Source organism: Heteronotia binoei, chromosome 15 (genome assembly GCF_032191835.1).
Source record: "Heteronotia binoei isolate CCM8104 ecotype False Entrance Well chromosome 15, APGP_CSIRO_Hbin_v1, whole genome shotgun sequence".
NCBI classification, from domain to species: domain Eukaryota; kingdom Metazoa; phylum Chordata; class Lepidosauria; order Squamata; family Gekkonidae; genus Heteronotia; species Heteronotia binoei.
This window is the reverse complement of record NC_083237.1, coordinates 28513003-28530753: the sequence shown is the minus strand read 5'-3', so window position 1 is coordinate 28530753 and position 17751 is coordinate 28513003. Positions and strand designations below refer to the sequence as shown.

General features: G+C 45.5%; 1 protein-coding gene across 1 annotated transcript in view; it reads left to right on the top strand.

Annotated features, from left to right (window-relative positions):
• Positions 1-17751, top strand: part of SLC17A7 (solute carrier family 17 member 7) — a 76676-nt gene that overhangs the window by 46755 nt on the left and 12170 nt on the right. The window contains exons 3-11 of the mRNA XM_060256401.1: positions 100-218; positions 2591-2705; positions 2934-3021; positions 5354-5440; positions 5553-5695; positions 6866-7015; positions 8260-8392; positions 11142-11252; positions 12912-13039. Of these exons, the coding sequence (XP_060112384.1) occupies positions 100-218; positions 2591-2705; positions 2934-3021; positions 5354-5440; positions 5553-5695; positions 6866-7015; positions 8260-8392; positions 11142-11252; positions 12912-13039 (1074 nt within the window). The remainder of the gene's footprint in view (positions 1-99; positions 219-2590; positions 2706-2933; positions 3022-5353; positions 5441-5552; positions 5696-6865; positions 7016-8259; positions 8393-11141; positions 11253-12911; positions 13040-17751) is intronic.

Sequence of the window (17751 nt, the reverse complement as noted above, 5' to 3'; positions counted from 1 at the left end):
CATAGATTCTCAACTTAAGTCCTGGTTTTCCCTCTAGGGCCGTTGGCTCTGCTGGCTGCCCTTCTCTATCTATATTGTTCCTTCTTTCTCCCTCTTCAGAAAGCTGAATTCAACTGGGACCCAGAGACAGTGGGCATGATTCACGGGTCCTTCTTCTGGGGTTACATCGTCACCCAGATCCCCGGCGGGTTCATAGCACAGAAATTTGCAGCTAACAGGTAAGAACTAAGGGGTCTTTTTTTGTCATCTTAAGGCTTACTTACACATTAAGTAAATAAGGTCCCCCAGCAGATCTCTTTCTGTGAACAAAAAGCACCTAGCACATAAAAGAATTCCAGAAATCACTTTATTGGTCTACTGAGGAGCTTTTTTTACCATAGCCAGTGTAATATATTGGTATAATAGAGAACATTTACCTCACCAGAGACAGGTATGTTTTTGATGTAAAATAACTCTACAAATAACAAATGTCGGTTAATATTAATGATGTTTGTTGCCTTTTTATGTTGGTTTTATAATATTTTGGGTCCACAGTTTGGGTATTACAAGCCATTAATTTTTTTCCACCATAAATAATCCTGGGTGACAGTTGGAATTGGAGTCATGAATATACCCCAAACTCAATCGATGTACACTTTTTTCCCCCAGAACATGGATAAAGTAGTTTCAACAGCAAAAAGTAGCTGGTGACCATATTTAAATCCAGGCTCTTGAAAAGCTTCACAGACTGATTTTTGCTCACTGCTGAAAGCACAGGAATAGGCTAAGCTGAGGTTTCAGGGAGGGGAGGGACCCCAGTGAGATATGATTCCATACATTCCACCCTCCAAAACAGCTGTTTTCTTCAGGTGATCAGGAGAGTCCAGAGGTTAGTTGTAATTCCAGGACATTTTGAGGCTCCACCTGCCAGGCCCCTGGCCTGGCTGGGGGATCCCCCTGTCTGCAGGCCTCCAACCTGCCACCCCGATGCTGGCTGGTGGGGAAAACCCAAACCCCAACAGGGATGCTTCCCTGATGCAAAAACACTCTGTTTTTTTGGGCAAACTCTATTTATTTATTTATTTATTTTATGATTTATATCCCGCCCTTCCCACCAAGTGGCTCAGGGCGGCTTACAACATAAAATCCGACATAAGTTAAGTTTAGGTATTTAATACAGTTAAAATATTTAAAACATTTAAAGCATTAAGAGCAACAGAAGTCTAATAAAACCACACTTAGTTTCTATGACTTTGTAGTTTAAAAAACCCATAGAGGTTTGCTCAAAACCTAGAGAGTGACGTGCAGCAATGCAATGATGTCAGTTCCAGGTAGGGTTGCCAAGTCCAATTTAAGAAATATTTGGATACTTTGGGGGTGGAGCTAGGAGACATTAGGGGTGGAGCCAAGATCAAGGCTGCGACAAGCATAATTGAACTCCAAAGGGAGTTCTGGCCATCAAATTTAAAGGGACGGCACACCTTTTCAATGCCTTCCTTCCATAGGAAATAATGAAGGATAGGGGCACCTTCTTTTGGGGCTCATAGAATTGGACCCCCTGGTCCAGTCTTTTTGAAACTTGGGGGGTATTTTGGGGAGAGGCACTAGATGCTATACTGAAAATTTTGTGCCTCTACCTCAAAAAACAGCTTCCCAGAGCCCCAGATACCCACAGATCAATTCCCCATTATTTTCTATGGGAATAAATCTTCCTAGGGAATAATAGAGTCCCCAGCATACACTTCCCTCCCCTCCCTTCCCCCCGCTTTCTGACGATCCTGAAGCAGGGGGGAGGGCCTCCAAACTGGGGGATCCCCTGCCCCCACTTGGGGATTGGCAACCCTAGTGCCAGGTGATTTCATTGCACCATGCACATCCTGTGTGTGTGGCAGAAGACTCCAGGAGAGGCTCCAGGATCCCCCTGCTGAGGGCAAGGTAGGACCTGGCAACCCTAACCTGGAGGCTGGTAACCCTAATACTTCTAGCTATCAGTTCTGGCAGGCCTGGCCTTCAGACGCTTGCTTATAGACTTTCCTGGGGCATCTGATTGGCCATTTAAGTATGTATTAATATTTATAAGAGCCCCGTGGCACAGAGAGTTAAAGCTGCAGTACTGCAGTCCTAAGCTCTGCTCATGACCTGAGTTCGATCCCTGGCAGAAGCTGGGTTTTCAGGTAGCCGGCATGAGGTTGACTCAGCCTTCCATCCTTCTGAGGTCGGTAAAATGAGTCCCCAGCTTGCTGGGGGGAAAGTGTAGATGACTGGGGAAGGCTATGGCAAACCACCCCATAAAAAAGTCTGCCATGAAAACATTGTGAAAGCAACGTCACCCCAGAGTTGGAAACGACTGGTGCTCGCACAGGGAACCTTTCCTTCCTTTCCTAATATTTATACATTGTTAAATCAACTATGCTGGCTCTTGTCCTACAAGACAAGTGCAATATGAATACAAGTGCAATATGATCCAAGGCCTTCCTGTTTCACAGCTTGGCCACTTCCACACAATAATTCCCATTTGCCAAACAAGATGGATGTGCCTTAATGAGGAGAGACAGGGCAAATGAATACTAGTCTTGCAGCTCCTGTTAACACCCCGCTTTCTGGCTCCCAGGGTCTTTGGCTTTGCCATCGTGGCAACGTCCACTCTGAATATGCTCATTCCGACAGCTGCCCGGCTCCACTATGGCTGTGTCATCTTTGTGAGGATCCTGCAAGGCCTTGTGGAGGTAAGCCCTGGGTACTGGTCCTTGGGCACCCCACTATGCCTAGTCATTAATCCATCCCTTTTTCTTCAGCATGGTACCTCCCCTCCCCACTCTCCAGCCACATAACCCTCTCCTAGGGAAGGTGGATCAGAGTTAAGGGGAAGAGGTTGACGGCCCTGCCTCTTTTTCTCTGGATGAAATATTGCTCTGGTTTTTATATAATACTCTATGCCCTCCTCCTCCCCCCAGGGGGTCACATACCCAGCATGCCATGGTATCTGGAGCAAATGGGCGCCCCCGCTGGAACGTAGCCGCCTGGCAACGACGGCCTTCTGCGGTAAGGTAACCCTTCATCAGGGAAGGAAACTGTGTTGGATGGATAAACCTCATCAAGCGGTTTCTCATGTCTTGAACTTGATACAAGCTGACTTAACCTATAACAGAATATAAAAACATAAGAAGGGTCAGACCAGTAGTCCATCTAGTCCAGCATCCTGCTTCACACAGCAGCCAGACAGTTGTCCTTGAGGCCTCCTGGCATGCTACACCTTATTTATTGATTTGTTAAAACCTACATCTTCAACACTCTCAGCACTGGAGGCTCATGAAAGGCAGCTTCCAAATAACAATTAACAGTTTTATACTCCAGAGGAGTTAGCTGTGTTAGTCTGTTGCTGCAAAATAGTAAAGAGTCCAGTAGCACCTTTAAGACTGCATCTGATGAAGAGAGCTGTGTTTCTCTAAAGCTTATGCTAGAATAAAATTTGTTAATCTTAAAGGTGCTACTGGACTCTACAGTTTTATAATTACAGGGCCACCCTGTTCACTAGGTGGCCCTAGGCAACTCAGTGATGGAGGGGTAGCAACCAGCCCTGTTATGGTGCCGAGGGGCCAGTTTGGGTGCCCCTACCTTGGGCTGACCAAAACATCCTGAAGAAATAGACAAGCAATGAGGTCAATAATGGAGTAAGATCTGTTTTAAAGGCCAGTTGTAGCAATTAAACGCTAATGGAAACCTAGTTCAACCAATGAGAAGGAAAAGAGGAGAAAAAGAATTAACACAGGGCCTGAACAAAATGAAAACATTTTACATGGCACCTGAGGTTGTATGAACTAGGGCACTAGGTGAGCAGCTGAGGGAAGGAGGTCCAAAGTCAAGGTGCTCCCACTGAGAAGGCTCTGTCTTTGGTAGCAATCCTCCTTACCTCAAATGATGGAAACGCAAAGAGACCTTAAAGTGCTGTGCAGGTTCATATAGAAGGCTTAACTGTGACTTCAATAGACTTAGAAAGGCGTAATTTAGGATTGCGCTGTAAACTGTCCTTGCACTGGTTGGCAATCAAGCTGCTATGTTTTGTCCCAATTGAATCTTCTGTTCTTGTCCAATGGAAATCCAGAACTCTACTTTAGAGTAGCATCTTGACCTTTGTATTTTAGTATGTGAGTTGGAATGCAGATTGGGTGAGTAACTCACACTCTGAACCTATCATGTAGTGTTCACAAGAGCAGTTGAGCTGAATGGGTCGCAAATTGAAGTAGTACTTATTGTACTTTTGGGGACCTACTTTGCAATGGAACAGGACATGACTTTCCCCCTCCCCCTTGAAGAATGCAGGGATTACGCATCAGTGAATAAGTATAGATTTTCATATTTATATGCTGTCTAATAGTCAATTGTGGCCTAATTCGTGGATACTCAGTTTTGTGAATCAGGGCACAATGACATAAAGAGACACTTAGGCAAACTTGGGAGACTTCCAAAGATTGCAGAAAAATCTGAAACCCTAAAAATATTACGGGGTGGGAGGGGAAGGGTGGCAAGATTCCCTCAAAATAAAGCGAGAGAACAAACTTAGCTGTGCCCTGGAGAAGTGGCCAGAGTGGAGTCTTAGAAGCTGGAGCCCCTCTGGGCCTGGCCATGATGGCAGCTTGGTTCAAGAACCACTCTGGGCCAGAGGCCGCTGCAAAAGGCTGAAGCTATGCTAGGTTTGACAAGGGGGGAGGGGTGTGTGGGAGGTTGGAAGGGAGGTGCACCTGGGCTCAGTGGGCAAGGAGTGGGAGGATGGGATCCCCCCTGTGACTCTTGTAGGTCCCCGCTTGTAAATACTTAATATGAATTGTAAGGCTTGGATTCTATCAGTAATCTCTGGTATGCCCAATGGCAAATTTGGGTTGGCCTCTTCCAAGAATGCAAAATGACCATGCAGCACCATTTGATGTTCAATAGCACTATGAGCCTGAACCTTAGGGACAAATTCCATGCATGCTATGCAGCTGCTGCTGCACTGCACACTCCCTCTTCTTCCGCTAGCAGTTCCATATGTGGAAAATGGACAGAAACATACATGGAACCTGTCCTCAGCATACATGGAATATACATGGAACCTGTCCTCAGAATCCAAACCCAGAGCATTATCAAGCATCGCATTGTTTTCCATGGCCATTTCACTCATTATGCAGCAGCTAACCCTAATTTTCCATTAAGCTTTCCAGAGCCTCCTCTCCCACATCCTTATCTCCTGCCTAATGACCCATCCATGGCTAGAATCACACAACCCATTTGGGGTCCCAGCCCACCGTTTGAGAATGACTGCCCAAATCCACTGAGAAAGGATGCTGAGATCTTCCGCTTTTATACTTGGCTAACCTTTCTGATGTATCTTTTGCAGGCTCCTATGCAGGGGCTGTGGTGGCCATGCCCCTGGCTGGGATTCTAGTCCAGTATTCTGGGTGGAGCTCTGTATTTTATGTTTACGGTAAGAAAGCTGGAGACCCAGCTTGGTGTCAGGTCTCTCCATTGTCCAAGCCTTGTTGGATTGGAACAAAGATCCTCCCCACCAATCTGTCCTTCTTTCTGTCCCTTGGCAGGCAGCTTTGGCATCTTCTGGTACATATTCTGGCTGCTGGTTTCCTACGAAAGTCCTGCACAGCACCCAACCATCTCAGAAGAAGAGAGGAAATACATAGAAGAAAGCATTGGTGAAGGCTGCAGTTTTATGAATCCACTTATGGTAAGAAGATGATATTGGATTTATATCCCAGCCTCCACTCCGAATCTCAGAGCAGCTCACAATCTCCTTTACCTTCCTCCCCCACAGCAGATACCCTGTGAGGTGGGTAGGACTGAGAGGGCTCTCACAGCAGCTGCCCTTTCAAGGACGACTCCTGTGAAAGCTATGGCTGACCGTAGGCCATTCCAGCAGGTGCAAGTGGAGGAGTGGGGAATCAAGCCCGGTTCTGCACTTACCCACTACACCAAACTTGCTCACCAGATTTGGAGCAACGAAGAAGCTCACTGCAGCTGAATTGGGGGGGGGGGGCATTTTGAGGGCAGAGTGTCAAGTGCTGCACAATCCCCATCAATGATCACCTCTATGATGTAATCAAATTAGGTTTATTCATTAATGAGAAGACATTACAGTTCCATCTTGGTTTAATCAAATGTAATCAAATTAGGTTTATTCATTAATGAGAAGACATTACAGTTCCAAGATGGAGTCTTGGTGAAACTGAGGCCCCAGGCTCTGTATATACAGATATAACTTTGAGTCCCAGCCATTACATGCTTAAACTTAAAGCGCCTTTTTTCCTCTACCAATGAAACACATCCCCCATTTCCCCCCACCCTTTCCCAAAGCTAGTCACATGAACACATGGAGCTGCCTTATACTGAATGAGACCCTCTGTCCATCTAAGTCACTATTGTCTACTCAGACTGGCAGCGGCTCTCCAGGGTCTTAAGCTGAGGTTTTTCACACCTATTTGCCTGGACCCCTTTTAAATTGGAGATGCCGGGGATTGAACCTGGGAGCTTCTGCTTACCAAGCAGATGCTCTACCACTGAGCCACTGTCCCTTTGCTCAGTGCAAATTCCCACAAAAGCAAAAGCAGGGGGCAGATACAGCCGCTTGACTTTCAAATGCTGGCCATACCACATTCCCAGGGTACAGCAGGTTATTTGTGCTTGTTACAGACATAATAACAAAGATTAGCAAGCTTGCAAACCTAGCTGAGGAAGTATACTGATTAATATAGGCCAGAACCAAGATGGATACACTCATGGCATGAAACATTCTTGTCACAGAGGACTTTGGATTGCCCCTCTGGGGCACTGCTACATGGGTGGGGGAGGGGTGCCATGCGGAAATAGTCACAGCTGCTTTCTTGCTCCCTTCTGGCAGAAATTCAAAACCCCGTGGCGCAAGTTTTTCACATCCATGCCTGTCTATGCCATCATTGTGGCCAATTTTTGCCGGAGCTGGACCTTCTATTTGCTCTTAATCAGCCAGCCAGCCTATTTTGAAGAAGTTTTTGGATTTGAAATCAGTAAGGTAAGAAATTGCCTTTCTGTCCATGTTTGGCAAAGACTCTGGCGGAATCTTTCCTGCCTTACAGTAGCATAGGCTGTCTTATTAAGTGTTGTTATATTGGCATGGGTCATATTGTAGAAAAAGAGATGTCAGAGCTTATTAGCACAGCTCATTTGCATATGCCACACACCCCTTGCATCACCAGAAGGTATACTAAATTATATCAGCTCAGCATCTACCTTAAAATGCTTCTTGAATTATCATTGTCATAATATAATTACTCTCATCATACTTTTTAAATTACTTCCTCCTCTGTGGCCACAGTGGATGATAAAGATTTCCATCTGTCTGCTTTATATGTTTTTGTTATTTTCCCATTTTTTGTGGGGGGAAATATTAGAAAGTTTGTCAAATCTTAAGAGTTCAGCAAAATTCTCACAAAAGAACAATGGAGCCCAGAAGCTCCATTGGGGGGAGGGGTTAAGAATGAAAAAGTACAATAAAACTTAGAGTTTCCAGAGCTCCACTCCTGTGAGCTCCTGCCCAAAATGAGGCCTGTATATTGGTATGAATGAACAGTGTCTCTAGGCATGTGCAAAGTGGCCTCCTGCATTACTTGAGACACAGCTTATGGAAATCTTTGCTCAAAAAATACAGCCTCCCCAAATTTGAAAACTTTTTAAAAAACAAACTGTCAAGTGCAGAGCAAAAATAAAAAGATTGGATTTGAAGGCTCTCTCTATGAAAGGGGGCATCAACCCCAAAATTTCCAATATGGAGCTTTGAAAGAATAAAAATGTAGAACCTCATAACTGGGAAGAACCAAATCGCAACGTTCCAACACAAAACCAAACAAGATTGTTGAAAATCTAGGTGTTGGATGCTGATAGTTCTGTTCCACTAAGGGTAGATAGAGCCTTCTGTTAGGTGCCATGGTCTGTAAGAGACCATGTCCAAAGGAAGATTCCTGTTGGGAGTCAATCCCATGCCCATGGATTGTACTGGAGGAAGGTTCCACCCTTAATGGAATAGAACCTTTGGACCCAACCCATGATCCTCTGGGAAATGGGTTTCTTGGAAATAATGTTGACATCCTGAAAAAGACAAATCAGTCACAATTAGGATATAGAACTTCAGCCTCTTCTGTAAACTTCCCTCCTCTCCAAATTAGACTTTCTGAACTGCTTTTTATTCACACACTCACACACACACACCAATCTTTGGGCCTCCTCAGTGCCTATTTACATTCTTTTCCTTCTATGCAGGTTGGTATGCTTTCGGCCTTACCCCACCTGGTCATGACAATCATCGTACCTATTGGGGGCCAAATTGCTGACTTTCTGCGATCGCGGAGGATCATGTCTACCACAAATGTCCGCAAGATGATGAACTGTGGGGGTGAGAGAGAGAAAGAGAGAGAGGAAAAAAGTGGAGGGCATAATCAGTGCTGTGGTTCAGGGATGAGGGTTGGGATTCAATGATATCATAACTAGTCTGACAGTGAACCATTCTTAAAATCTGTATAAACATTAGAAATGTGCATTTATTGTAAAACAACTGACAAAATGAACTAAAAAAATCCTAATTCATCAGGGAAATGAAAATTAATGGGACTGAACTGATTGCATGCAGTGATTTGTTCCCTGATGCCTCACAATCTGCTCAGAATTCAAGGAGGCTGGAAAGCCATGATGGAGACACAGTCATTAGACAGTGGAAGATATGAAACTGACATTGAAGGTTTCCAACTAGTATAGTCAAACACATGTTGCAACAGAAAAGGTTCAAGAAGAAGCCAGAGGAGAGAGCAGAATATATGAAACTGACACTGGAGATTTTCTCATTGAAACCAATGGATATGGAAGTGATGAGAATGATAACAAGTACCATTAAAATGGAGGGAAAATAACACATCCTTAATAGAAAAGGGGGACTACAGTGCAAAATGTCAATGTTAGCTTTGGAGTGGGACTTCCAATAGTCTGGATGTGGAAATCTTCATTTGCCAGAGCACCATATCATATGAAGCTGCCTTATACTGAATCAGACCCTCGGTCCATCAAAGTCAGTATTGTCTACTCAGACTGGCAGCGGCTCTCCAGGGTCTCAAGCTGAGGTTTTTCACACCTATTTGCCTGGACCCTTTTTTTGGAGATGCCAGGGATTGAACCTGGGACCTTCTGCTTACCAAGCAGATGCTCTACCACTGAGCCACCGTCCCTCCTATCCTGGGCCCATGGATTGCAGTAGTCTTAGGGAATGTCTCATCCAACACCTTCCCAGAAAATCAAAAGCTCTTTCTAATCCCTACTCTAAGAACATAAAAAAGAGTCCTGATGGATCAGACTGATGGTTCAGTTAGCCCAGAATCCTCACAGTGACCAATTAGATGTCCCAGAAAGCCCACAGCAAGGGCATAAGAATCCTCCTGTCTCCTCCACCTCCCAACAACAGACATCCAGAAGTATGATATTGTTATTCCACTGTTCCTCTGAGGAGCCTTGGTTCTTCCTTCCTCCATTTTATCCTCATATCAACCCTGTAAAATGAGGCTGAGCACTACTGGCCCCAGGTCATCCAATCGGCTAAGGATCCTTACATCCTGTCTGGACATGACCGAGGTGCCAGAGGTCAGATGTGCAAGATCAATGCTTGGAATGCCATTCCCATGCTCAGAGTTTGATTCTTATGGAGGCTTGTGGAGCATAGAAAGAGGGGTGAAGCCTTTCCCCACACCATTCTCCTGGCCTGAAATGGCCCCTGGGACCCCCATTTGTCCTGGTAGGGAAACTTAATGTGCACTGATGACTACACGTGTGCTATGGGTAAGCTCTCCCAGTGGAGCAAATGGTGAGTCTCAGTTTGTAGGGATGAAGACTTGTGCCCCACTCTGCTTCTATGTTCCTGATCTGGATTGGGCCCCCATATGCCTGGAAAGCAGCACACAACAGTTTCTCAGAACCTGGGCAGACCCAGACAGAATGGATGATAAACAAGTCCTAGTCCAATAGGACTATTCAACAATAGTTATTCAATATTCAATAGTCCAATAGTTATTCAACATCTCCATGCGCCCCCTTGCCCAGATTGCCCGGATGTATGAGCTGGGTTGTCACCAGTACGCTGATGACACCCAGCTCTATCTATTGATGGATGGCCGGTCTGACAATGTCCCTGTAAATTTGGACCAGGCGTTGAAAGCTGTGGCGGGCTGGCTTAGGCTGAATGGGATAAAGTTAAAGCCAGTGAAGACAGAGGTCCTTTGCCTGGGTCGCAGCAGTCCGGGTGGGGAAATCCCCTTGCCAGTTTTTGACGGTGTGCCACTGGTACCTGCGGGACCTTAATCATTTCCATAGGGCTTGCAAAACCGTCCTTTTCCAGCTGGCATATTAAGATGGAACCATCGCATCAATAAGCTATGTTTACATGTATATTAAGAATGTAGCACCATTAATTTATACTATAATTTAAATTTTAAATTTTAATCTAATCACTGGTTTAAGAAATGTATTTTAATGGTTATGTTGTATTTATTGTTACATCATGGTGTGACCCACCATGTCCTATAAGCCTCCCTGAGCCTGCTTCGGCAGGGAGGGCGGGGTATAAATAAAAATTTATTATTATTAATAGACTAAGCATTACACCCTGTAATATAGTGGGTTCAACGCATGAAGGAGATGCTGTTGTAGTGAACATAGCTGTCTTTATTCAGTACAGTATAGTAATGGCTGAACTCTAAGATTGGTGAACTGGGCCAATGGGGCCAACTACATACAGTTCAAGGTTCCCGTGCTAGGTTGCCATTGGATCATTTAAACCAGTAGGGGCCCTGTGATTGCACCAGGGCAGCAGGGAATTGGATCCTACCGCTCATTGTTCCTGAGTCCCCAAGCTTCGTCCTAAAGGCTCCAGTGAGCCAGGCAGGAACGCAGGTAATAGTATCATTAGTCCACATGCACAACACACCCAATGGGAATATGGCCTTGATGTGCCTATGCTTTTGCCATGATGGACATACACTACCCGCTCTAGTCTTCCTGCAGCATGAATGTGGTTAGAAGCATGAAAAGGGCAGTTGTGGCAAAAAAAAAAAAGGTTGGCACCTGCATTTCTGAGATCTCTTTCTCCATTGCTCCTTCACCAGGGTTTGGCATGGAAGCCACGCTGCTCTTGGTGGTTGGTTATTCCCATAGCAAAGGTGTGGCTATTTCATTCCTTGTCATGGCTGTCGGCTTCAGTGGCTTTGCTATTTCAGGTAAGTTTTCGAGCAATGAGGCTGATATTCAAGCACGATAGCAGGACAGATTAAAAAATCCCTCTTTCCTCCCCATAGCATGCCCCAAGGCTCTAGCAAGCTCACAGACAGCCCTTCCTCACCAGATGGAGCCTTAAAGAAATCAGTGATTTCCTGCCAAGTAATAGTCTTCTGTAGCCATAGCTGCCAAGCTCTAGGTGTCTCTATGCCTTTTAGGGTCTATGGCTTCTCAGCATGAAACATGTTTAAGATGAGTAAGATCAATTATTTTTATGACGAAAACCTTTTACCTACTTTTATCGTAAACAATACTACTTTAAATAAATAATAAGACTTCTCTGAGTTATCGTTGATTTCCACTATTCTCTTTGTCATGCTTGTGACCATAATAGTTAAAACGAGAACTTTTCGAGGAAACTGAACATAAAGATAGGATACTTTTTGCGAAAACTTAACTAAGCCTGGGTTGCTGAGAACCACCTTTCTACGCAAATGTTTTCTTTGTCCCCCACTTTCACTTTCCAGACCTGAGCTGCCTGACCCAAAATGCAACATGAAAGCAAATTTAATGACTTGCCCAGTATCCTGGGTTTTTTATTCACCTATTCCGGGGGTGGCCAAACTTGCTTAACATAAGTGCTGCATAGAATAAACATCAGATGTTTGAGAACTGCAAGACATGAATGTCAGATGTCTGAGAACTGCAGGATGGATGGAAGGATGGATGGATGGATGGAAGGAAGGAAGGCAGGAAGGAAGGCAAATAGATGGGGAGGGAAGGAGAGATGAAAAGAAAGCAACTTTAAATGCCGGATGACTTGGCTTGGATAAGTGATTTAAAGTGACAAATGCCTTCTCCAGGCTAGCCAATGAGATGGTGGGGGCTTCGGGAGCCACACAATATGTGTGAAAGAACCACATGCGGCTCCCAAACCACAGCGGCCAACCCTGACCTACTCCCTACCTCTTGGCAGCTGTGCCCAAACCAACAGGAATCATGGATGGAAAGAGCTTAGTGGGCTAGATGACTGGAGTGCTAGAAAACAACTGGAGAGAATACACAATTCCAAGAAGGGCAGTATAAAGGTCAAAACAGCTGAGATGCTGGCAAACCCACCCTAGATTCTTCCCATTGATCTTTAAGGGGCCATGGCAGCTGCATAGGGGTTCAGTCTGGATTGGGACTACAGTATGGGATGAAAAAGGGCCAAACCTTTCCATTCTTGCATAGTTTCACTCATCATTTACCCACCCCCAGTACAGTTATCGGCCCTCTAAGGAAAAGCCCCCTTATTTTCCTATAATTCCCCCCCCCCCACAGTTTTGGCACTTGAAAAGGCGTGCTGGGTGGGTGGGGTGGAGGGATATCACCTGGTTCTGCAGTGCCACAGGCCTGATCAGGATTGGCCCTTACAGCATTTTTAAGTGGCTGAATTCTTCTCTAAAATGGTGTCAGCATCCAAAGGTCAGACACATGAATGCTGTAATGTCTAGTTTGATCTCTGTTTTCATTTCTGTCCAATGGCCACCTGTAGCATTGTGCAAATCAAAATGATTTTAATTGCTGTCAGAACCACTGCCGTCTGAAATACAGGATAGAAATATAACATAAAAACCAAGCAAACCTCTCTCTCTCTCTCTCTCTGGCCTCCCCTGTAGGATTTAATGTCAACCACTTAGACATCGCTCCCCGATATGCCAGCATCCTCATGGGGATCTCCAATGGTGTGGGGACCCTGTCGGGAATGGTGTGCCCGCTCATTGTTGGAGCTATGACCAAGCACAAGGTAGGAGCCAGAGGCCCTGAAAGTGAAGAATGTTTGTACTTAAGTTTTGGTGAGCAGATTGAGTGTGGCTCAGAGACAGCATTTTGCTTTGCAGGCAGAAGGACCACCCAAGTTCAATACCTAGCACCTCTTGTTTAAAGGACTGGGCAGTGTGTGATCTGAAATACCCTTTATTTTCTAGTCTGGAGAGCTGTGGCCAGTCAGAGTAGAAAACACTGACCTTGATAGGCTCAGAATAAGGCAGCTTCTTGTGTCCTGAGCATATTTTGTCTCCATCGTTGCTGTTCCTTTGTTGTTGAGGGCAGGTATAGATGAGGACATAAAAATGGCCCAGGGGCAAGCTGAGCTCAGTGACTTTTGTGCAGTGCTGGCAATACCCCAGGGATGCTCAGCTCAGAACCAGCCAGCAGTGAGAATTGGTGTGTTCCCACACTCTAAATTGGATTTGCAGTTGGATTTTTACTTTGTAAGAATAGCAAAATCCACTTGCAAGTGAAAGCACCCAATGAGTGGCACAGACTCACCCATCAGCAGATATATGCTTAGGTTTAGGGGGAGTTGGCCCAGGTTTATGCCAGCACCCAGAAACACACACACAAACACACACACCATGTGTGTGCCACTTCCTAATAAAAGGCCCACAGCAGCCAGTATTTGAACTGCAGAAACTTTATGGATTATTAATTGACAGGTCAATGTAATGTTAAAAGCTGTATAGCTTCAGATATGTCACCAAGTATACCTCTATTGCAAAGGTCTGGCATGGACTGTCTTCAGAGCAAAGTTACTGAAAACTCAAGAAAGTTATAAGTTTCAAGTAGTTTCAGTTCTGCAAATGGTAGGCTTCCCAACCTTCCCGCCCTGGCGGGGGACCCCAGGATTTCCACCCTCTTCCCCCGCTCCCCCAAAAAACGGAAGTGGGGGAGGGGGAAACAGCGCCGGGGAGCATGGCAAGCGAGGCTGCCATGCCGTTGCCACCCCCTCCCCGCCAACCGCAGCTGCTCCTCCAGGTTGAGCCCATCTCGGAGGAGCAGCCAAGAGGCGGCAGCTGCGCAGGAGAGGGCGAGGCAGGCCAGGAGCATGGCGAGCCGCAAATCCGGGCCCTTCTAGGACCCGGACTCGCGGCTCGCCATGCCCCCGGCCCACCTCCACCCCCCCCTCCGATTCCAAACCCAGAGGTGGAGCGGAGCCGGCAAGGCCACCGCGCCGCTGCCGTCTCTTCTCCGCTTGCCACGGCGAGCAGAGAAGATGCGGCAGCGGCGCAGCGGCGTCGCTCGCTCCTCATCATGGCCACCACGTCATTCTAAATGGCTGAACCACTCTGATCCCTGTACAATGGCAAGAGACTGGGCATTCTTTGATTTGTGCGTGTGGGAAATGTTTGGGGGAAATAACTCCAGGTTTTAATGTTCCCCCCCTCCCCCTTAGCTCCACCTCAGTGTCTCCTGGCTCCACCCCAAAGTCTCCTGGCTCCACCCCCAAAGTCCCCAGATATTTCTGGGGTTGGACTTGGGAACCCTAGCAAATGGACATTCTTAGACTGACTCTTTGACATTGTTCGGCTCTTTAAAAAGTTGTGGACCCCTGGCTACTGCTTGCTTACTTCCATTGCAAAAAGTATCAGTTTCCTTCTGCCCTATTTAATTTTTTACTGTTCTTTAATCACTTACTGCTCCCTCTTTGATGGCCATAACTAAATTTACTGTACTGGAGTTTTTGCTGAAGGACTGTCAAAAACGTTTTGGAAGTACAGTTCATATATCTTTCAGATTCCCCCCTCCCCCTGTCTTGTTGACAGTCTCAAGGTATCTAAAAAGTTGGTAAGGCAGGACTTGTCATTGCAGAAGCCATGCTGATTCTTTCTCGGAAAGGCTTGTTCTTAAATTCTTTCTTTAACAAATGCTTTCTTCCAGTTTACCAGGGACAGAGATTAAGCTGATATTTCTAGTTTCCCAGAGCCTTAAAATATGTTACAATGTCTCAATGTTCTGGTGAATGGATTTTAATAACTTACTTTTTAAAAGTTTGGCAGTTTCACATTCAGGATTGGGTAGCGGGTAGCATTCTGCTTTGCCAGTAGATATGTCCCTGACTGCTAAAAGCCAGTGTAGTGTAGTGGCTAGAGTATTTAACAGGGATGCAGGAGATGGACATTCAACTTCCTGTTCAACCATCATGCTCACTGAGGATGAATCAAGACAGGGTGGAGATTACAGATCTGCCTTCAGTCTATAAAATGTAAATTGTATATGTGTGCAGCTTTGATTTGGACCAAGGGTACATTGGATAGGAAGAAGTGATTTAACTCATCAAGTGCTACTCAGTTCCATTTATATAACCTACCCTTTACAGACTGATGGAATACTTCTTGTTCTCCTTGTAGTGATTCTGTGGCTGAGGTTTCTAATTTATTGTTCAGAATGTTCCATTTGATTTATCAAGAATATCACTCCCAGTGCAACGTCCTGTCCTCGTTTGCCCTTGCAAATCTGCTTGGTACCTATTGCTGGGCATTTTGACCTCCCTTTGTAATCACATTCCATCATGACTTCATCCCTCTTAAAGGAGGGTGTATTTAATATATCTGATACATGCACACACAGTCTAATAGTAAACTGGCTGGTCCTTGTGAGAATGAGGAAAGCGACACAAAAGGGCCACTGACAGATGAGGCGGGGGTCTCTCCTTAATCAGTGAGCTCCCCAGGTATGCAGAAAAATGACTTTGTAAATTTACCAAAAAGGACAGGGGTCAGTGAAGACAAAATATACCTCAGGATCACGAAATGTTAAGGAGGGAAGTTGATCTAATAATAAAATTAAAGGAAAATCAGGAGGGGGAAAACCAGCCTGCTGAAATCTCTGAAAGTCCATAGAATCCCAGAAGAGGAGATGGAGGGTGGGTTTTCAGGAGATTTCCTGATTGTTCTCCCTTCCCACAATTCCTCACATGGCTCCTAAAGTTTTTTTTCTGAAGTAGAGTTTTGCCACTATTTTAAAACTAAACAGGGTCACTGAAGCAAGTCCCACTGTTCTCAACAAAACATTTCCCAGTTTTAGGGCCTGTATGTAGACCCCAGCACCCCTTGCCACAGTCCTGGTCTGAATCAGGACCCTGCTTTAAAGAACGACATTGCCTGGGGTCTAGGGTTGCCAATCCCTAGGTGGGGGCAGGGGATCCCCCAGTTTGGAGACCCTCCCCCTGCTTCAGGGGGGAGGGGAGGGAAATGTCTGCTGGCAACTCTATTATTCCCTGTGGAGATTTATTCCCATAGAAAATCATGGAGAATTGATCTGCGGGTATCTGGGGCTCTGGGGGGGGGCTGTTTTTGGGGTAGAGGCACCAAATTTTCAGTATAGCATCTAGTGCCTCTCCCCAAAATACCCCCCAAGTTTCAAAAAGATTGGACCAGGGGGTCCAATTCTATGAGCCCCAAAAGAAGGTGCCCCTATCCTTCATTATTTCCTATGGAAGGAAGGAATTGAAAAGGTGTGCCGTCCCTTTAAATGTGATGGCCATAATTGGAGTTCAATTATGCTTGTCGCAGCCTTGATCATGGCTCCACCCCCAAAGTCCCCAGATATTTCTTGAATTGGACTTGGCAACCCTACTGGGGTCTCATTCAGGGTTCCTCTTCTGGTTTCTTTCTTATTTTGGATCACGGCTTCAGATTTTGTTTGGGTTGTAAGACGGATTCTTGGAAGGGCTTCCACTGGAAAAGATCACCTTCCCTAGAGAGGGAAAGTAAACCAAATGGGTGGTCTTCAGACAGAGACCAGCGAGGCTGAGCCCGAGTTCAGCATTCCTGTTCTCACTGTGTGAACAAATGATTACAGCACAGGAATCACGTGCTGAGCAGGTGTGCTCTGGGCACACAACACTACTGATTAAAATTGGTTTAATATTATAGGATGGCCAGCTATGGGTTGGGAAATTCCTGGGGATCTGGGGGGAGGTGGAGCCTGCGGAGGGCAGGTTTTGGGATGGAAGGGACCTCAGTGGGGTAAAATAATAATAATAATAATAATAATAATAATAATAATAATAATAATAATAATAATAATAATAATAATAATAATAATAATATCAATTAATAAAATATAATCAATATCAAGAAAATAATATCAATATCAATAAAAATATCAATGAGTTCACCTTCCAGAGCAGCCATTTTCTCCAGAGGAACTGATCTCTGTGACCTGGAGACCATTTGTAATTCCTGGAGATTTCCAGTCATCATGTGGAGACTGCCAACCCTATTTAATAATTGTACCATCATGTACCAATCATATGTGTGCCAAAAATTCCATGCCTCTCATGTCCACAGGGCCTGTATTCCAATTATGACCATGCCCGCCCCCCGTACCATTTTTGTGAACTGAAATGGCCCCAGGAGCAGCTGTTTGTTCAGTTTTCAAACTCACTGTGGAGAAACGCCATCTTAGTTGGGAGGGAACATGAAACTGCTAAGCAGGCTTTGGCCTAGCCTCCCTCCAACCCCCCCCCTCCCTTCCAGAGCCAAACCAGCAACTCTAGGGGGAAAGCCTCCTAGAGCGGCAGGAAGTTCTTTTGTTCTTTGCATTTGAGTTAACCAGGAAGAAAGGCAGTCCTCAACTGGCGCTCCAAGGAGGAGGTTGTGAGCATGGGGGCTCCTGCCTTTGCAAGGGGCCTATTCAAGAGGAAAAGGCCCCCAGGTAGTCAGACCAAGTAAG